The sequence below is a fragment of the Mandrillus leucophaeus genome, unplaced genomic scaffold (genome assembly GCF_000951045.1).
Source record: "Mandrillus leucophaeus isolate KB7577 unplaced genomic scaffold, Mleu.le_1.0 Scaffold159, whole genome shotgun sequence".
Classification (NCBI taxonomy): Eukaryota; Metazoa; Chordata; class Mammalia; order Primates; family Cercopithecidae; genus Mandrillus; species Mandrillus leucophaeus.
Window position 1 is genome coordinate 3,241,437 of NW_012101576.1, and position 20,548 is coordinate 3,261,984.

A 20,548-nucleotide genomic window follows, 5' to 3' on the forward strand; every position below is an offset into this window, starting at 1 on the left:
CCCCCAGATTGATCGCTGTTAGCATATGGGGACACTGTTGATTTTTGTTTGTTGATTTTGTATACTGCAACTTTATTGAACTTGTTTATCAGTTATAAGAGGTTTTTTGTGTAGTGTTTAGGCTTTTCTGATTATAAAATCATGTCACGTGAATGAGTGAAAATTTGACTTCCTGTTTTCCAGTTTGGATGTCTTTTATTTCTTTCTCTTGCCTGATTGCCCTGGCTAGGACTTCCCGTACTGTGTTGAATAAGAGTGGTGAAAGTGGGCATCCTTGTTTAGTTCCAATTATTAGAGGAAAGGTTTCCAGTTTTCCCCATTCAGCATGATGTTAGCTGTGGGTCTGTCATATATCCTTTGCCCATTTTTGAATCAGGTCGTTTGTGGTGTTTTTGGTTGTTGTTGCACAGAGGGTAGTACTTTGAGACTATGTAAATATCCTCTTCCTTGTTTAACTTTTACCCACTAGTTTTAGCATCTTTTGTTGCTTCCTGGCTGAATTATTACAATTATGGTTACCAAATGGTGATTTTCTAAGTTCATCATTTCTTATTAGTTGGCTTTCATGAAAAATCCTTCCCCTCTCTTGATTTATTTATTCATGAAAAATCCTTCCCCTCTCTTGATTTATTTATTCATGAAAAATCCTTCCCCTCTCTTGATTTATTTATTCGTGCATTTATTTATGACTTTATGGATTTATTTCCTGTTTTTGCAGTGGGTGATAATCTGTTACTATTATTTATTTTGATACCCCAAATGGTTCCAGGTATGGCTAATGGGATCCCTTTAAAGTTAGCTTCTGTGTCCTAGTAATGTGTGCCTATTATCCTTTGAGCAGTTCTGTACTTACTGGCAGAACAAGATTTTCAGGCTTATCTTGTACCTTTCTTGCCACTGCCCTGGAATCAATCATTTCTCTAAGAAGTCTCAGTGGTTTTTTTTTTTTTTTTTTTTTTTTTTTTAAGTGGAGAATGATATTTAGAAAACAAGATCTGGGCACCAAGTGTGCTCCCAGGTCCTGTCAGTGGACAGAGTGAGCGAATACATGCATGTATATATAGACACACATCTATATTTATATATCTGTCCATGTATATTAAACAACTATTAATTCATACCCACACTTCCAATTGCAATCCAACACTAGAGGATTCATTCTCATTTTCTTCCCTTTCGTATTTGTAACATTGACAGTGAGAACCTGGGACTTCCAAGATCTGCAATATGTATTACTTATGTGATTAATGCCCCTGTATGTGATCATTCTTCATTTGGCTTCTTCATCCCACCTGGGTTCTGACACCCCAGTGCCAGACTACATGAACACCTGGTGAATGCCTTTTTCACCCTATGTTGGGCTGCCCATGGCAGGCCCCCTTGCAGATGCCATCATCACCCCCCTTAGTTCTGATACCCTGTGCCAGGTGCCACATGAATGCCCTCCTTGGCCCAGTTGGGCTCTGAAACTTCACACTAGGCCACCACTGCTGCCCCACGTGAGGATGCCATCCTCATCTCACTCAGTCTCTGATGTCCCAAATCTGCTCCGTGACACAAACCTGTCCCATCCTACTCAAGTTTGTCAATCTGTGCTGCCACCTTCCTCCCCCGTGAAGATGCCTATCTTGCTTGGTCTCTATGAGTGGCTTTTAGATTGAATTATTCAGAGCCAAGGATGCTAAAAAATGCTCGACAATGCATCAGATAGTCCCACACAATGAAGGATTGTCCCTCACCAAAGGCCAATAGTATCCTTATTAAGAAGCCCTGACACGAAGGCCTAGAAACAGAAAGGAAATATGGAGGGAAAATATGACTGTGAGTCTCCAACACAGTTTAAGGAAAGACATGAAGTCAGAAATCCAGGTACTAGCAAGCCATTTTAGCATTTGTTCATTCAAGAAGAATGTGTTGATTATTTGCCAAATTTGTTAGCTCCAGGGAATCAGAGATGAATGAACAATGTGTCTGCCTTTAAGGAGAGCACAGCCTAGTCACTGTGGGTAAAATGCTGTATTTCAACAGCTTTCAGAGGCAAGCAGTTGTAAAACATACTATTATTTTGTATACCAAGAAATAAAAAGCCTTCCAATAGATCTGTAACATGATTTTTATCCCTTAGAGTGTTTGTTTTATGTTTGTTGCTACTTAGGTTGTTTCTAGTTTTTTTTAGTTTGTTTTTACAGCTATAAACAATACAGTAACAACTTGGCTTACACTAGAATGTGGGTGCACAACAGGTATCTTGCCTTTGCCTTCTTGCTCCCTGCCATAGCCCTGGCATCCGGCATAGTGCCTGACTCAGAGTTGACCCTCATGCATATTTTTTGAATAAATGAATGAATGACTATATTTGGGAAGCACTTGTTCAAGTTTGTTTATGGAATAAACTTCTCAGACATGAAGTTATGCTCTCTCTCCCCAACCATTCCTCTTGAAGTACTTAAGCAAACTTCTACTTATGGAAATCAATACAGGCAGCCCTCTGTATCCATGGGTTTTGCGTCTGTGGATTTAACCAACCATGGGTTGAAAATATTCAGGAAATAATTTTGTGTCTGTATTGAACACGTACACACTTTTAAAATCTTGTCATTATTCCTTAAATAATACAATATAACAGCTATTTACATAGCATTTACATTGTATTAGGTATTATAAGTCATCTAGAGAGGATTTAAAGTATCCAGGAGGATATGCCTAAGTTGTATGCAGATACTATGCCATTTCATATGAGAGACTTGAGCATCCATGGATTTTGGTATCTGTGGGAGGTCCTGGAGCCAATCCATTGAAGATATTGAGAGTGTATACGATTATATTCAAAAGAAGGAAGCACAGCAAGAAGCAAATAATTTCTGAAATGAATTTCTCATAAAAGGTTATGAAAAGAGGCACAAAGCAATGGAAAAACAACACTCCCAACAACTTATTGAAATGTTTCTATGATTATAAAAGTTACACATGCATGCATACACACACAATGAAAATTTGGAAAATGAAGAAAAATATGAAGCTAAAAATAAAAATCATTCATTGTTCTGTAGTTTAGATATAATCATGCTAGTATTTTGGAAAATGTCCTTCCGGAGATATAGATATAGCTATGGATACAGATACACATATAAATTATATATAGTACAACTAGTTGTTTTCCTACTGCCAGACATTTAGGTTACTTCCAATGTTTTGCAATTTAAAAAATCCTACAACAAATGTTTTTGTACCTAAATCTGTGACTAATTTAATAGCTATTTCCTTGATATATTATTGCACTTAGACTGGGTGAAATAAAGGAAACATTCTTTTTTTTTTTTTTTTTTTTTTGAGATGGAGTTTCACTCTGTTTTGCCCGGGCTGGAGTGCAGTGATACGATCTCAGCTCACTGCAACCTCTGCCTCCCAGGTCAAGTGATTCTCCTGCCTCAGCCTCACAAGTAGCTGGGACTACAGGCACCCAGCACCATGCCCAGCTAATTTTTGTATTTTTAGAAGACACGGGGTTTCGCTATCTTGGCCAGACTGGTCTCGAACGCTGACCTTGTGATCCGTCCGCCTCAGCCTCCCAAAGTGCTGGGATTACGGGCATGAACCACCAGGCCCGGCCAAAGGAAACATTCTTAAGGCTACTGGTACATATTTCCAAATTACCTTAGACAAAATGACAAATAAAGACCTAGACTTTAAAAAATACACAAAAATAAAAAACAATTAAATGAATATAAGAATCATGCATTTTCCCTACTCTGAGTACAGTTATCCCTCAGTATTCAAAGGGGGATTGGTTTCAGGATCTTCTGTGGATACCAAAATTCATAGATACTCAAGTCCCTCATATATAAAATGGTGTAGTATTTGCATATTACCTATGCACATCCTCCTGTATACTTTAAATCATCTCTAGATTACTTATAATACCTAATTCGGTGCCTACATCTTATATCACTTCTGTGAATTCAACATAGTACCCAGCATGTGGTAAACTCAAGTTTTACTTATTAGAACTCTGTTAATTTATTACCCCCATTTTATTTTGATCCACATTTGGTTGAATCCACAGATGTAGAACCCAGGCATACAGAGTGCTGGCTGTATACTGATCCTGTCCTTTTTCTTTTCTTTTTGTTATTGTTAAGAAATTCAAGTGCCAATGTTGAAGCTTAAGCACAGGATCTATACCAAGTCTAATTTGGGCACATTTATATTCTCCTTTCCTTAAGACCTAGTTTTCTATTTGTGTTTTTCCAGATAGAATGTATCTGTTGTAAGCCTTCTCAAATTCCTTGGTAAGGAGACATAAAGACACAAACGATGGTAGAACCTTGCTATTTCCATCCACAAGTGCACTTGAATGAAACCTGTGGTCTAGCAGACATAAGTAACCTCGACTACCTAGTCTTTCCAGAAGAAAACACGAAGTAACAGTGATTATGGGTAGCATTGTATTATTCTCAGCCTGCACTAAATTGTCACTGTCTTCATCAAAGAGTCTTCCTCCCTTTCAAATCTCCCCTACTCCTTTCTTTTGGGGGCAGATGCAGAATTGAATTCCTAGAAAAATCTAGCAGATTCTGTCTCAATCCTCCCAGTGTTGCCCAAACACGATCTCTTAAAGTTAGGCAACAATGATTACATTTTATAGAACAAATTTTCTGGAATTTTTATGCCCAGGTTGCTGATTTTACTCTGAGATCTGATCTCCTTCTTGGCATTCTTATAGGCCCTATGGATGACACGTCTACATACACACATACCTCACCTCTGCATACTTCTACCCATCCCCCAACACACAGTTCAACCTTGTGTGGCCGTCGCAGCTCCCCATCCCTCATGTAAATACTTACGTTCACATGGATAAACACTTCCACTCACCTCAGAAATCCTGGTTCCTGAAGATTATTTCTGAGGTAATTGGATTTAAGGGTAAAGAGGCATCTTTTCTTAGAAAAATGAGAACAATTGTGGCAAGGGATAAATTGCCCCTTTCCACTCTAGTTCTGAGGCCCGTTCATAATCTAGAGTTTGGGTTCCCCCTTCCCCCAATACCCTAAGGCATAGCCATACATTGAGACACTGGCCCACCTTTCAGGAAGGAGTGGGTATGCCAGAACTGAACTGAAGGCGGGGATGACATTAACATGTGTATATCCTTGTCTATGCAAAACATCGCTATAGGTCTTCCAAGTCCTGTTAGTTGATATGTGTAGTTGAAAAACCTGGTTTTTTTCCCCTCTTCATAATGTTGAATTTTTGAAACAGGTTTAGACCACACAGGCAGACCTCCACTGACAAATAGGTTAAGATCCAGCAAGTGACTTCATCTGTTGGTTTGAGTTTTCCCACAAAGCACTGTCTTATGAATGTTTGCCCCTGGCTAGTCAACTCAAAGTGCCTGAAAGACTGCACACGTACATTAAAAAACAGTATGAAACAATGCTGCGAATGAGTAAAACAGAAAAGGAATACATTTGAATAAGACTATCTATATAGAGAGAACGCTGAGTTTTTAAAAAGATTTACTTGGAGAAAGGTGAATAGTTAACTGGAGACGCTTTATGGAGCTTCTCAAGAGAAGTCTGAACATTCAAAAGTTTTTGACAAGGTTCTTTTATTCCTTTTGATCTATTTTCATTTTGAATATTTAAAGCAACCGAGTCTTTTATGATGTCCAAATTCACTTCAAAATATACCTTGCATTTTCCTTGATCCAGAAGGATTACTATCCCTACACATATGCTTGCCGAGTATGTTTAACATTTGTGTTATTAGTAGTTATGAGTAGTATTAGTTGTATTTGAATTACCAATAAACCCAAAAAAGAGAAATGATGAGGAAGTCAGATTTCTAAAGTTAACTTACCAAAATATAGTAGATAAAGACAAAGAAGAAACATTGAAATGGCTCTGGTGAGTTCTGAAAAAGACTTCATAGGAGGTAGTGGGCTAAGTAGATTTTGAGAGGAGAAAGGAGCAGAGGAAGACAGGGTTTGTCCATGATTCCTCTCAGGGGCATAAAGCAGGTGGAGAAATGGCCTTAGATGCTCAGTTCTAGCTGCCATGTGTGCAACTGATGACACATGCCACATTGATGGGATTCACCAAGCCCAGGAGCCCGAAAATGAAACCAACTTTACTTTTCTAATGTTGAACCTAAGATGACCTATTTTGACTAATGTCAGATAAACTTTTTTTTCCAGATGTTTTCAAATGTTCTCTGCCCACTCCAGTGATGTTTTAGTCAAATTGAGGTATTAATATCTCTACTTCAGTTGGTTTCATGAATACTATATAGGTACTCTCTTTCCATTCTTTCTCCTACCCCACTGTCCCCTGCACGCACTGCCTGATGGAAGGACTTTGTTTTTTGTGATGGACCTTGCATGTGGAGGGAATGAGTCTTGCGTGTGTGTGTGTGTGTGTATGTATGTATGTGTGTGTGTGGTTCATATGTGGGATGGCCTGGAGGCCATACTCTTTTTCTAGTCTTATGTGTTTTTTAGCATGGCTGATGTGGGAGAGATTGCTAGTTGTTTATCAATGTCAGTGTATTTTACAGAAATAGAACTCCTGATTTTTAGTTGGACACATGTTCCCTTTGAATAAAGGTAACAATTGCAGCCAGCTGTGGCAGAAGAAAAGTGTACACTTTCCAGGTGGTATCCTTATTTTTTCATTTTCTTGAGTTGGAATTCAGACATGCCAATGAGCCATCTTGAACACGCAGTTGTAAACAAGCACTCTAGGACTGGTGGTTCTGAGATAGAAGGCCTCCTGGACAGCCTCATGGGACAGAACTACTGTATCTGTCCTATCCACCCTGGAATGCCTATCCAGCGTGTTTTGTGTGAGATAAATAAATTTAGATTTGCTTAAGCCATTGTAAATTCGGGTCTTTGTTACAGTAGCTGAACTTACATCCTAACTAGCAAGTGGTGGAAGGAGAGGAGGCTAATCAATGTAACAGGATGTTACATATACAAGAAACTTGCTGAATAGGTTGCCAAGAAAAGGTCATGAATAGTGGACAGATGTGGACTACAAGGAGGTTCCCAGAAGCAGCAATATTGTCTCTGTTAATGCTACAGAGATAACCAAGCCTTTAAGGAACATATTAGAAGTATAGCATTCCCATGTAATGCAATACCCAGAAATGCATTGTGGATAAAAACAATTCTTTATCACTGAAACTCAATAAACAACTTAATGTATTCCCTAGAAGAAATGATTAAAACTCCATCCCAGTACTGTTTGGCTGACCTTAAGATCAACTTGATGTTTAGCATCCCATATTTATAGAGTTTAGATTTTAAAGAGGAAGGATTAATGAACATGTTTACTGACTGATTAAAAGAATACATCATAAAGCAGAGAATATTCTTCAGTTGCGGCAAGACAGCAATGTGTCTGTACTTTGCAAGTTGATAGACAGGTTTCAAGGCAAAAAAGTTGGAATCTTGGCTACACAAACAATAAACACCAAAGATACTCATCCAGCTAGATTTCCCGCCTCCCATAGTTCATGGAAATTACCAAGTTTCATTCAATAAGTGTAGGAGATACAGGGAAACAGAGATTATCGGAATTTCATCATGTCCTTGGGCTCAACAGTAATTCTTAGTCCTTCTGAGCACATTTAGATCATGGGTACATTCTAGAAAGTTACATTCTTCAAAGGTGAAATACATCCTTTGCCTAGAGTCAATGTATTATTTAATCAACTGAAATCATTAAAGCCACCTACATCATGACTGATGTGAGAAGTTTGGCCAATGCCCTGGGATGGATTGGGGATGTGCCCAGCACCCTCCCACTCAGTATGCATCCGGAAGCTCTCCCTTTCTTCCAGCCCAGAGAGAATCTGTGTCTGGGGAGGGGTGGGGAGTCTGTGTTGTCTGGGAAGCACCGGGATGCATATCAATCACTCTGTTTGGTGGGTAAAACAGACACACTGCCCCTTTATCCAATCACTATGCAGGCCCTCCCTGGGCCAGAAAGGAGAACTCTTTACAACACAGATGGTGCTATTAGTTTCAGTAAGAATGTTTGTGAAGTGCTTAATAGTTTACAGAGTCCTCTAGGTTATTTGTTTTTATTTTGCCAGGAACTACACTTAGATGGCAGATTTTGATCCTGGTGTTTGCACTTTCCTTCTAACTGACTAATCAACAAAGATGTGCGGAACTTGTCTCCTGGATCTATGATAAAAACGGGCCTAGAAATGTCCCGAGCTGGGAACTCACTGGTTTTTTTTTACTGGTGATGGCTTCTGATACTACCACCATCCAGAACACCAGGGACCTCTCTTGATCCCACAGAGATCTTTTCATGAATATTTCCCTGGACACATTTCCTCCCTACCCAGCTGGTTGTTTAAATTGATCTTTTCATGTTAACATGTTCAGATTTTGGAGAATACACCCAGTATAGGCAGGTCTGTTCATTTTTTTTTTTTCTTGTTGTTCATTTTATTTAGCTTTAGCTTAGCCCACTTATCAGACAACTGTGTGTTGTTGAAATAGTTCACTTCTCTGTTCTACCTTCACATTATATAACTTCACCAACCTATGGTTTTTGGTTATGGAGCAAGCAAAGTCCTTTTTATCCATTGTGACTAGGTCTCTCACTTAGGACCAAGATAGGCTGTACCTCCAGCAGCCTCTTAAGTCCCTTCAACCTTGCTTTGTAGAAAACAATTCAGGCTTCCAATGGGCACTCTGAACTACTGCTTTTTCTCTGTTACTTAAAAGAATTCTGTAGCCCATCTACCTTGACCAATCCCTCATTTTTTTATGGTGTCACTAGTTTGTAACAGTGTCTTCTTTACTCGGGATACGTGCCTCTCATTGAGTCCACAAATCATCCCCCTGCAAGTCTCTTATCAGTACATCTGCCTGTTCATGCGTATGAGTAAGCTGTTAATCAGCTTTTGTTTAATATTACTATGAACATTTCAACTTCAAGTTAATATTGTAACTAGGCCTCTCCCTTAGGACCAGAACAGGCTGTACCTCCAGCAGCCCCTCAAGTCCCTTTGACCTTCCTTTGTAGAAAACAATTCAGGCTTCCAATGGGCAATCTGAGCTGCTGCTTTTTCTCCGTTACTTAAAAGAATTTTGTAGCCCACCTACCTTGACCAATCCCTTATTACTTCTCTGCAGGGAAACTGATAAAAATTTATGTCTACTTCAGAGGCTAGCATCATCCCTGGCATTTTTTTTTTTCTTTTACCTTCCACTTTGGTCCCTCTCCCACTCACCAGCCAAAGAAGAGACGACAACAATGCTTCCATTGCTCTGCTTCAGCATGGGCAAGGCAGCTACAGTCAGGACCACATAACTGAGGAAGTTGACCTCCATGCTTTTGCGCACATGGTGAATATCATCATGAAAAAGATTCAAAGAAGTGTTGGTGATGTGGTTGAGAATGAGCATGTCTAGTCCTCCTGCAAGAGATGGCTATATTAAGAAATCATCTGGGGTTGACTCCTTTCCCATTCTCCTCCCAAAAGCTCTTTGGTGACCCCAAGGGCAAAGTTCAGAGGAGGAGGGAAGAGAAACAGCCTTACCCATGAGCTTTCCTGCTTGGGCAACAAATTGCTCTGCGAAGGTCATGTCTTCCATGGTGCCAGCAATGTAGTGTGCTGAGGCTGCTCCAAGTTCCAGGCAGTGGGAAACCACCTGCAATGACAAAGCAGAAATGGCATCAGTCTTAGCTGCAGACTTTTGGGGCATAGTATCTGAAGTAATGGGGGGCTTAAATGAGAGATTGCTCACAGCCCTGTTTAGGTAAGAAATGGTAAGTATGTTTGTGTGTGCGTTGCCGAATATAACCCTCATGATCATCGTCCTCTCTCTGAAATATTTTCTGGAACACGGTGGGATGTAAGTGAATAAATCATCACAGTGCTGGGGTTTAAGTTCATGATTTATGCTCATGGCTTCTGTAAATAAGTATTTCTGAAGGCAATATGAGTGTAGATGTTGGTTACTATGTGGGTAGCTCTAGGTTTGTGAATGTTTGTACATCTTTGGGTTTGTGAGTCTATGAGAGGGCATGTGCCTGGGAGTCTGCATGGGTATGAGGATACGTATTCATGAGCAGGTACTGGGATTTCAGTTTTTGAAAACATCTCTATGTATCTGTAGTTCAATGTGTAAATGTGTGTGACTAGGCATGTCTGTGAGCATGTATAGCTCAAGGACTCTGTTGCAGAATATCTCTCTCTCTCTCTCTCTCTCTCTCTCACACACACACACACAAATGAATATTTAAATGCATACTTTTATATTCCTGTGGGTTTTTTGGTGTTTGAATCTATATATGAGAGTACAAAATTAAGCGTGTGTGTGTGTGTGTGCATGTGCATCTGTATATAGATCTGCGATATGCTAGCTTCTGTGTATATGTGAGCATATATAAGAACACATCTGGGCATGTGAGGGTACATGTATCTGCGGGCATGGAACCCTCACCTTCTGTAGAGTTTCTTTTGACCTCGCTGTTACCACCACGTGGGCTCCCATCTTCGCCAGATGATAAGCCATCTCTCTTCCGATCCCTTTGCTGGCCCCTGTGACAATCACTTTCTTTCCTTGGAGCATCTCTGAGGAACCCCAAAAGGAAGTGAGGACCATACCCAAGTTGGCAGCAAAATTCCTTCTCCCTCTCTGGATATAGGCAGGCTTATCTCAATTTGTAACTTAAAGGTTATGAGCCCAGATCAGTTTGTCACAAACTGTGTAAATCACTGTGGGAACAGGCCACGTCTTTCATAAACATGCTCTGAAGTGGGAGGTTTGGGCTGACAGCCTCCCTACTGTCATTTCTAAAAACCTCCATGGAAAGAGATCATAGGATGAGGCCAGAAAAGTCATACATGGTTCAGCTAAAATGCTGGAGTTCCAGACATTTCTGGACTCTTTCAATTTTGCTCAATTGAAAGTATATTTAACAAGGAATCAAAACACATGTGTTCATAGAAATTCCAGGGATTTTCCCTCACTTCTATGTAGTCATCATCTCCAGAGATTTTTTTTTTTCTTTGCCTCCCACTTATCAGTCTCTTCATAGAGCCCAATTAGCTGGCTGAGTTGTGAATTTGGGTATTACTCTCATTTTTGTAGAATATTTGAAATTGCTTTCCATTAAGGGTGCCAAATAAAGCATGGCCTATTTGGCAAGATTTTGGCTACACGATTACCCTCCCTACACATTCCCCCCTGCCCACAGCCTGTAGCTGGAGGACACAAAAGTACTGTTTTACCTCAGGGTTCCCTCATTTTCACCAACTTTGAGGATCAAGAACCATCTTGGTCCTCAGGAACACTAAGCACCCCTGTGTTTTTAAAACCTATTCCTCCAAAGTGAGACACATGGGTACTTACCTGGTCTGAATTCCTCATATGCAGAATAGTAGTAGTAGGCCATGAAGAGCCCCAGAATGGGGAGGAGATATTTTTTCATAAAAGCCATCCGACAGGGAGCTGGCCTGAAGACTCCTGTAGGACACACAGAGAGAACCTACAGAGCTTTCTACAACCTCCTAAGCAGGCAGCAGCCTCTGAATTGTGACATCAGGGACGGGGGAGGCTGGAGTAGTCTCAGGCAGTGCTAGCCAATTTCCCTGTCAGAGCAGCGATTGGCTTTGGGTGGGATCCCATTCGTCCCTGGCAGCCTGTGTGGTGGATTTCATAATGGACAATGTTTACTCCATTTCATTGAGCAAGAGGAGACTTCCAGATGGCCAAGCTCATGACTGTACAGGACTGGATTCCTGAGCATCCCTACCCAAGTCCATCTTACTCTTAACACCATTTACGCCAGGGATCAATGATCTTTCAAAAGTGATTTGTCAAAGACAGAGAGAGAGGAGTGCATGTAGGGCTTCTGGGGGGAAATGTGAGTAATAGCAAAGAGAGCCAAACTCAAGCCAAATCTCACTTTCAGTCCCCCTACTCTCCCACCCAGTCGGAAGCAATTAAAAATAACAGCACAAAACAGCAAAATAAGCTTAAGAAAAAAAATGTGCACATTTTGGGAAAAAATAATGAAAGCAAACAAGCTCTATAAGCCCCACACTCAAGTTCAATGAAAAAGTATTACAACATCAAAGGAGAAATTGCAAGCCAGCCAGAACCCAGATGGCGGGAAATCCAAGACTGGTTCAAGACTCTAAGGCAAGTGCAATGGATCGTACACTTATTACTTTAACAGAGAACAAAGAAGAAATAATGAGTGACAAAAAAAGCACAAAACTATTAAACTGGGTCTTGTAAATTCTGTAGAGGAACAAGAAGCATGGAGAAGATGCTAGGAAGAGGCGACCTGATGTAGAAGAAAAAAGAACTAGCATTAGGCAAGTGAAACTAGCTGGGGACGCCCACACCAGCTAAAAATAGATCTAGTAACAGTAAAAGGTTGAGGGTGGTGAGAAACCCCTAGCAATTTAGAATTTATTATCAGGGAATATAAAAATAACCACCTCAGTATGTCCGTAGCATGAATTCATGAAGGAACAATCCTCAAAGAATTTAAGCTGTATCATTGTTAAGTTTTTCAACTCAAAACCAACCAATCAAATCATGGAAATTACCCCATCACAATGCAATCCTGCGTTCTGTAAGTTATCAGTAGAGCAGGGAAAAAATTTAAATGTGATAATAAGTATCAGTGCTTTGGAGGAGGGATAGGAGTTGGGAGTAGTGGGGGACAGAATTTACACAAGGTTAAGGGAAATTAAGTTATGATTCCAAGTGCAGTATCTGGAAACACTCATCAAATTTTCACTTTAGAGTAAGAAAAAATAATTTAAGACCCAGAGGAGATGAAACAATTTGTCAACAAAGGCTCACAGCTGTGAGGGTCACTTGTAGAAAACAATGGAGATTTGAGAACAGTTGAGGGCTAGACAGAGCTCGAGGTCTATGAAGGACAAAAAGAGAAAAAAGATAAAATTCAAGTAAAAATTAGATTACATGCCTTTAGAACTGTAAGATACATTTGTATAATTTTATAAAGATATGCATGATAGCAAGATGTATTACAGACTAGACTCCGTTTTCATCCCTAGAGGAAAGGAAGTACCAGCCAGAACCCAGATAAGGTTTATTTTCTTAATCCTATACTATTAATAGTAAAATTGTAGGAAACAATGAAAAGTTATTTTGAAATATGATGATGCTGAAATGATAGAAAGATGGGCAGACTAGGGACCTTTATTGTCTGACATAAAAAAGAAATAATGAATTTTAAAGTCCATTAAGAAAACATAAATTTAAAGAAAGCAAAAATAACAATGAGTAAGATAAACTGCAGAGTAATAGAAAACAAAGCAAATGCATTAACAATTGCTGATTGTTGGCTCCATTAAAAAATGAAGTCCAACATTGTGTGGCCTCAAAAGACACATTTAAACCCAAAGACACAAACAGATTAATAATTAGATGACCTAATAGCTACGATGCTAGAAAATAAGGATATGTCAAAAGCATCCAATAAAGTGATTTTCATGGGATTAGATAAAATAATTGCTATATAAAATGCATTAATGAGAAACAAGCACACTGTGTAATGGTAGTTGATGCATTAAATCTTAGCAGTTCTCAAATTTTTGGTCTCAGGACCCTTGTATACTCTTAATAATTTCCAAGGACCTCAAAGAACTTTTGCCTGTGCAGGTTTTACCTATTGATATTGCTATTGCAGTTGATGCATTAGAAATTAAGACTGAGGATTTTTTTCTAAAACTCAAGAATACATAAGCATACATTCTATTAGCAGTCAGGGCAGTGGCATTAGCATACATCCCGTAGCCTCTGGAAAAGTAAGGTAATGTCTTAGCGTAATTATGAAAATAGTTTTGACCTTTCAACCCTTCAAGAGGGTCTCTGAGACCCATGGGGATCACACTTTAACCATATTATATAATAAACATCTAATCCACTTTGTGTCCATATTTACACGACTGGTTCTCTCATTAGCTTGTAAACTCCTGGAGGACATGGATTATGTCTTTTTCATCTTTGTCTCTTTCCATTTCCCACTAGCCTTGCTTCAAAATAGGCATTCAATAAACTTGCTGTTTTAGTGTTTTTGAGATACTGCAGCAATAAGAAAATTGCTGTCTTCCTGGAGCCTGGTTTAATCTGGGGAAATCACTGGGATTCAGCATTCTGGTCAGAACAGATCAATCCCATCCCCCAAATCTTCTTTCTGGGGTTCTCAACAAAGTTTTAAAAAATAATAAAGACAAAATGAAATACAACTGTTTTCGCCTAGCATTTGTTTCAAGTCAAGTATTCCCTGATTGCATTAAAGTTCCATAGCAAAAGGGCGAACTGTTCACTCCACTCCTTGCGCCCTCCTTTGTAATGCACTGACCATTCACATTCCAGAGCAGGCTTTCACCGGATACCTGGAGCCCACTTGCACAGAATGGGCTTTTCACTGCTGGAGGTGAGTATTAGAGCCCAGCCAGGAATTCTCTCTGATTTGATCATTCCCACCGGAATAAATGGAATCAAGCACAAGCAACAGAGTGAAAAGTGCATAGGGGCTGAATGAACAAGAATGGGACTATGAAGGATGGGCCAGATCTGGGGAGACTGATAGGAGATGGCAAAAATGTGAGGAGGGGCAGCCAGAGGGGAAGTTCCTTGCATTTGGCATAAAACGCAGATCATGAAAGAAACACCTGCCATTTAGAAGGGGGCAGCTGTAGTGCTTTCTCATGACTGTTTAGTAGCTTTGTTAAGCAAGTGATCTCTTTTGAAAATGAATCTTCTTGGGCAAACCTGAGTAAAAAGTAGGTAAACACTGTGTTCAGAGGTTCTGCCTTTCCTGGGAGAATAACACTGCAACATTGAAACAGGAGAGGATCTTAACATTAAATGAGAATTGATAGGGTTTGGCTGTGTCCCCACCCAAATCTCAACTTGAATTGTATCTCCCACAATTTCCACATGTTGTGAGAGGGACCCAGGGGGAGGTAATTGAATCATGGGGGCTGGTCTTTCCCGTGCTTTTCTCGTGATAGTGAATAAGTCTCACAAGAGCTGATGGCTTTATCAGGTGTTTCCACTTTTGCTTCTTCCTCATTTTTCTCTTGCCACTGCCATGTAAGAAGTGCCTTTTACCTCCTTCCATGATTCTGAGGCCTCCCCAGCCATGTGGAACTGTAAGTCCAATTAAACCTCTCTTTGTTCCCAGGTTCAGGTATGTCTTTATCAGCAGTGTTAAAATGAACTAATATAGTAAATTGGTACCAGTAGTGTGGGCTGTTGCTGAAAAGATATCTGAAAATGTGGAAGTGACTTTGGAACTGGGTAACAGGCAGAGGTTGGAACAGTTTGGAGGGCTCAGAAGAAGATAGAAAAATGTGGGAAAGTTTAGAACCTCCTAGAGGCTTGTTGAATGGCTTTGACAAAAATGCTGATAGTGATATCAACAATAAGGTCCAGACTGAGGTAAACTCAGATGGAGATGAGGAACTTGTTGGGAACTGGAGCAAAGGTAACTGTTATTAAGTGTTAGCAACAAGACTGGTGACATTTTGCCCCTGCCCTAGAGATTTGTGGAACTTTGAAATTGAGAGAGGTTTTTTAGGGTATCTGGCAGAAGAAATTTCTAAGCAGCAAAGCATTCAAGAGGTGACTTGGGTGCTGTTAAAAGCATTCCATGTTAAAAGGGAAACAGAGCATAAAAGTTCAGAAAATTGGCAGCCTGATGATATAAAAAAGAAAAACATTGTTTGAGGAGAAATTCAAGCCAGCCACAGAAATTTGCATATGTAGCAAGGAGGCAAATATTAATCCCCAATACCATGAGGAAAATGTCTCCAGGCCATGTCAGAGACCTTCACAGCAGCCCCTCCTATCACAGGACCAGAGGCCCAGGAGGAAAAAGTGGTTTCATTGGCCGGGCCCAGGGTCCCTGTGCTATGCGCAGGCTAGGGACTTGGTGCCCTGCATACCAGCTGAAAGGAGCCTGAAAGGAGCTGAAAGTGGCTGAAAGGAGCTAGCCTAGAGCTCAGGCTTTCCCTTCAGAGGGTGGAAACCCCAAGTCTTGGAAGCTTCTACATGGTGTTGAGCCTTCCACCTGGTGCACAGAAATCAAGAATTGAGGTTTGGGAACCTCTCCTTAGGTTTCAGAAAGTACGGAAATGCCAGGATTCCCAAGCAAAAGTTTGCTGCAGGGGCAGGGCTCTTATGGAAAACCTCTGCTAGGGCAATGTGGAAGGGATATGTGGGGTTGGATACCCGACAGTGTCCCTACTGGGGCACTGCCTAGTGGAGCTGTGAGAAGAAGGCCAGCATCCTCCAGACCCCAGAATGGTAGATCCACTGGCAATTTGTGCCATCTGCCTGGAAAGCCACAGGCACTCAATACCAGCCCATGAAAACAGCCAGGAGGGAGGCTGTACCCTGCAAAACCACACCTTTTGCATCAGTGTGACCTGGAGTCAAAGGAGATCATTTTGGAGCTTTAAAATTTGACTACCACTTTGGATTTTAGACTTGCATGGGCCCTGTAACCCCTTTGTTCTGGCCAATTTCTGCCATTTGGAATGGCTGTATTTACCCAACACCAGTACCCCTATTGTATCTAGGAAGTAACTAGCTTGCTTTTGATTTTACAGGCTGATAGGCAGAAGGGACTTGCCTTGTCTCAGATCAGACTTTTTGACTGTGGGCTTTTGGGTTAATGCTGAAATGAGTTAAAACTTTGGGGGACTGTTGGGAAGGCATGATTGGTTTTGAAATGTGAGGACATGAGATTTGGAGGGGCCAGGGGCGGAATGATATGGTTTGACTGTGTCCTCACCCAAATCTCAACTTGAATTGTATCTCCCAGAATTCCCACGTGTTGGGGGAGGTATCCAGCGGAGGTAATTGAATCATGGGGGCTGGTCTTTCCCCTGCTGTTCTTGTGATCTGATGGGTTTATCAGAGGTTTCTGCTTTTGTTTGTTTCTCATTTTTCTCTTATCGCTGCCATGTAAAAAGTGCCTTTCACCCACTGCCATGATTCTGAGGCCTCCCCAGTCAAGTGGATCTGTAATCCAGCTAAGCCTCTTTTTGTTCCTAGTTTCAGGTATGTCTTTATTAGCAGTGTGAAAACAAGCTAATACAATAATGCATAAAATTCTCCCTTTCTTGCCACTCCCAACCCCATTCTCACCCCAGTTCCTCAGGTCTGATTTTAGGAACTCATAGCTGCCAAGATATTTTCCTCGCTATAGAAAGAACTATCATTTCATGCGATTTTATCCAATAATAGACTTCCTCCTCCTTCCCTTCCTCCTGTTCTCTTCCCTCATGTGTATGTCTAACGAGGGGAGAAGTTCTCATTTGTCAATCTTTCATGTCAATCTCAATGGACAGATTTATTCTATTTTTTACCTAATGGAATCTTGGATCTGGGAGAATGAAGTAGGCATAAGGTAAATTCCCCTCTGTGTGCTTTCCCGTTCCTGCCTGGCACATGTAGCTTGTGATAGGGGACTGAGGGGGTAGAATACCTGGAATCTATTTGCCTTGGAGAGCCAAGGGCCTTCTAGGAAAGAAGAGACCCTCACGAGGTCACAGCATGGTCTGATCCCTGCCCCCCATGGAGATGGAGGTGCAAACAGTTCTTTTTATAATTAAAAAAAATTCTGTTGTTTTTATGTTTTAAGGGCATGATCTAAGTAGACAGTTCTAAGCATGTTGTAGTTGTAGTTTTTCAGGTTTTCCCTTTTGCCTAGCTCCTGTGGATTTACACCTGAGCATAAAAGAGAGAGGGGGCCATGTAATAACTAAATAAAGTTATTCAATGAAAGGTTTGTTGAAACACTGGCAGCATGGGGAGCAGTGGAAGAGCCCCGCACAGCTGAGAGGACTGACCTCAGCATGGCCACCACAGGGCTTTGGCCCATCTTGTGTTTTTTCTTGGTTGGTCAGCTCAACTTTCAGGAAGCACACTAGGGTGACACCACAGCCCCAGCCAGGTGGGCATGTCAAGGTTCCAGGGATGTCAGCATTAGAAGGAAGTCACTTGCCCCTGGTGGGACATAGGGTTGCTAGATTTAGCAAATAGAAATACAGAATGTCCAGTTGAATCTGAATTTCAGATAAATGACAAATAGTTATTTTAAGGATGCCTGCCTATCTATCTATCTATCTGTCTATCTATCTATCTATCTATCTATCTATCTATCTATCTATCTATCTATCTATCTATCTATCTTATCTACCTATCCTCTATCTAAGCTGTCTACCTGTCAAGATGAGATAAACTATTGAAAGAAATATACCTAAACTACTGAAGGGAAGATGTCTTGAAAGGAACATACTTATACTAAAACATGATTCAATCTAGGTTTGGTGGCTCTTGCCTGTAATCCCAGTCACTGGGGAGGCCAAAGAGAGGATCTCTTGCGGCCAGGAGTTTGAGACCAGCTTGGGAAACATAGCAAGACTCTCATCTCAAGGAAAAAACAAAACCATTAATCATTCATTGTTTATCTGAAATTTGGATTTAACTGGGTGTCCTGTGTTTAATTTGAAAAGCTTAGAAGTGGCACTGGGCTTTGAGAACCTGAGAAATGGTCTTAGGTGTGGACAAAACATTCTGGACCATGGCTACTGATAGCCATCTGGTCCACCTTTACCAAAGTGGAGCCCAGTATCCTGGCCACAAACAGCCCCAAAAGGCCCTAAGTAGCAAAAGAGGTATATACCACATGGCAGCTGGTTGGAGGAATCATCTACTAACATTTATTTAGTTAGGTATTTACTGTTGGTCAGATACTATGAATAAGAACACCAGTGAAATGCTATCCATGCTCTAGAAGAAGATGATGTGGAAATAAATGAAATGTGTAAGATGTTACCAGTGCACTAATGGAAGTCTACAGTAGGGGCATAAGGAAGGGAGTAGCCCATTCTACATGTGGGACGGGCAAGCAGGAGCTGCTTCCAGAAAGTTGTTTGTTTTGATCCACGTTGAAATATGAGCAGGAATGCTCCAGGAAATGAAGAATGATAACAGCATTGAGTTGGGTTCAGTAGTGTGTGGGGAGAGGGGCGGGCTAGTTTGTAGAACATTCTTTGCATAGGAAGCTGTGTGGGAAAATAGAGGTGTGAAAGAGAAAGGCATGTTTGGGAAACTATGAAAAGTTCCATATGGCTGGATAACTGAATTTTACAAGGTGGGGTTACACAGGAAGAAGGCTGGAGAAGCAAGCAGAGGCACATCTTTGAGGGCCATGAGTGCTCACTGTTGGAGTCTGTAGTTCTGGCCATTTGTTCTCAAGTCATGAAGCCTTTGCCTTCTGTGGCCTCTTCATCCTCACCCCAGAACTCTATCCACTGGCTCTTTGTATCTCCTCATTGCCTTATGCAAAAAATTCTGAATCTTCTACACTCTTTCAGCTCCTCAATCCAGCCTCACGCCCTCCATCAACACTTCACTCTCCCTGCCAGGCTGCGCTGGGATGGCCTTGACCCTGAGGACTTGCAACCCCTGGAGCTATGCCCAGCAATGTTATTGGGCTCCCGCATAACCAGCTGGATTTTTCTACCATGCTTTTTTTCCTCTTTGATCCTTCTCATTAAGCATCACTTGCCATTTTAACCTCCCCAGACATCTTCCCTTGGCTTCTGTCAATCATAGTCAGTAGGCTTTTCTTCCTATTTCTCTCACTGCTTCTCAGTTTTCTTTATAGGCTTATCTTTCCTTCTGGATTCCTTGAATGTTGGAGTTGGCCTTCATTCTGTTCTCATTTTTTTTTCTATATTCCCTGCATGATTTCCTTCTCTCTCATGGTTATAATTACAACCTTTGTGTTGATGGATGAGTCTTAAAAGTCTCTATTTCCTGTGGAATTTCTCCTAAGCTTCAGGTAATATAACCACCTGCTTACCCAAACCGCTCTCCTTCTGAGGGCCTCCTAAATATCTCAAATTCATCATGCTGAAACTGACATGATTATTTCTTTAACGGCTTTATTGCAGTGCAATTTATATACTAGAAAATTATCTCATTTTAAGTGTACAATTCAATGATTTTGAATAAATTTGCGGAGTTGAGAAATCATCACTGCAATCTAATTTTAGAACATTTCCATCACCCAAAAAGATTTCTCTTGCCCATTTACAGTCACTCCCTGTTTCCACCCCCAGTCCCAGGCAACCAGTAATTTAATTTCCATGTATAGACTTGCCTGCCCTGGACATTTTGTATTAGTATAACTATACAACATGTGATCTTTTATCTGACTTCTTTCACTTAACATGTTTTTGAGATTCTTCCATATTGTAACATGTGTCATTTATTGACAAATCATAGTCCATTGTATGGATATACCACATTTTGTTGATCCATTCACCAGTTCACAGACATTTGGAATTTTCCCCTTTTTTGCTATTATGGACAGTGCTGCAATGAACATTAGTATGAAATTTTTTTTGTGGACATATGCTTTTATTTCTCTTGGGTATATGCCCAAGAGTGGCATTGCTGGGTCATATGGTAAATTTATGTTTAACATTTTTTTTTTTTTTTTTT

At 40.6% G+C, this 20,548-nt stretch overlaps 1 protein-coding gene across 3 annotated transcripts in view; it reads right to left on the reverse strand.

The window, feature by feature from the left end:
- HSD11B1 (hydroxysteroid (11-beta) dehydrogenase 1) overlaps window positions 1–20,548 on the reverse strand; it is a 59,720-nt gene that overhangs the window by 24,639 nt on the left and 14,533 nt on the right. The window contains exons 2-5 of one of the 3 annotated variants that reach the window (XM_011975827.1): window positions 11,387–11,500; window positions 10,475–10,605; window positions 9,568–9,679; window positions 9,259–9,444 (exon numbers count right to left, since the gene is read on the reverse strand). In XM_011975827.1, coding sequence (XP_011831217.1) covers window positions 9,259–9,444; window positions 9,568–9,679; window positions 10,475–10,605; window positions 11,387–11,474 — 517 coding nt within the window. In that variant the 5' untranslated portion in view covers window positions 11,475–11,500. Of the gene's footprint in view, window positions 1–9,258; window positions 9,445–9,567; window positions 9,680–10,474; window positions 10,606–11,386; window positions 11,627–20,548 lie in introns of those variants that run through there. The other 2 variants (XM_011975826.1, XM_011975825.1) reach the window with 2 other exon arrangements.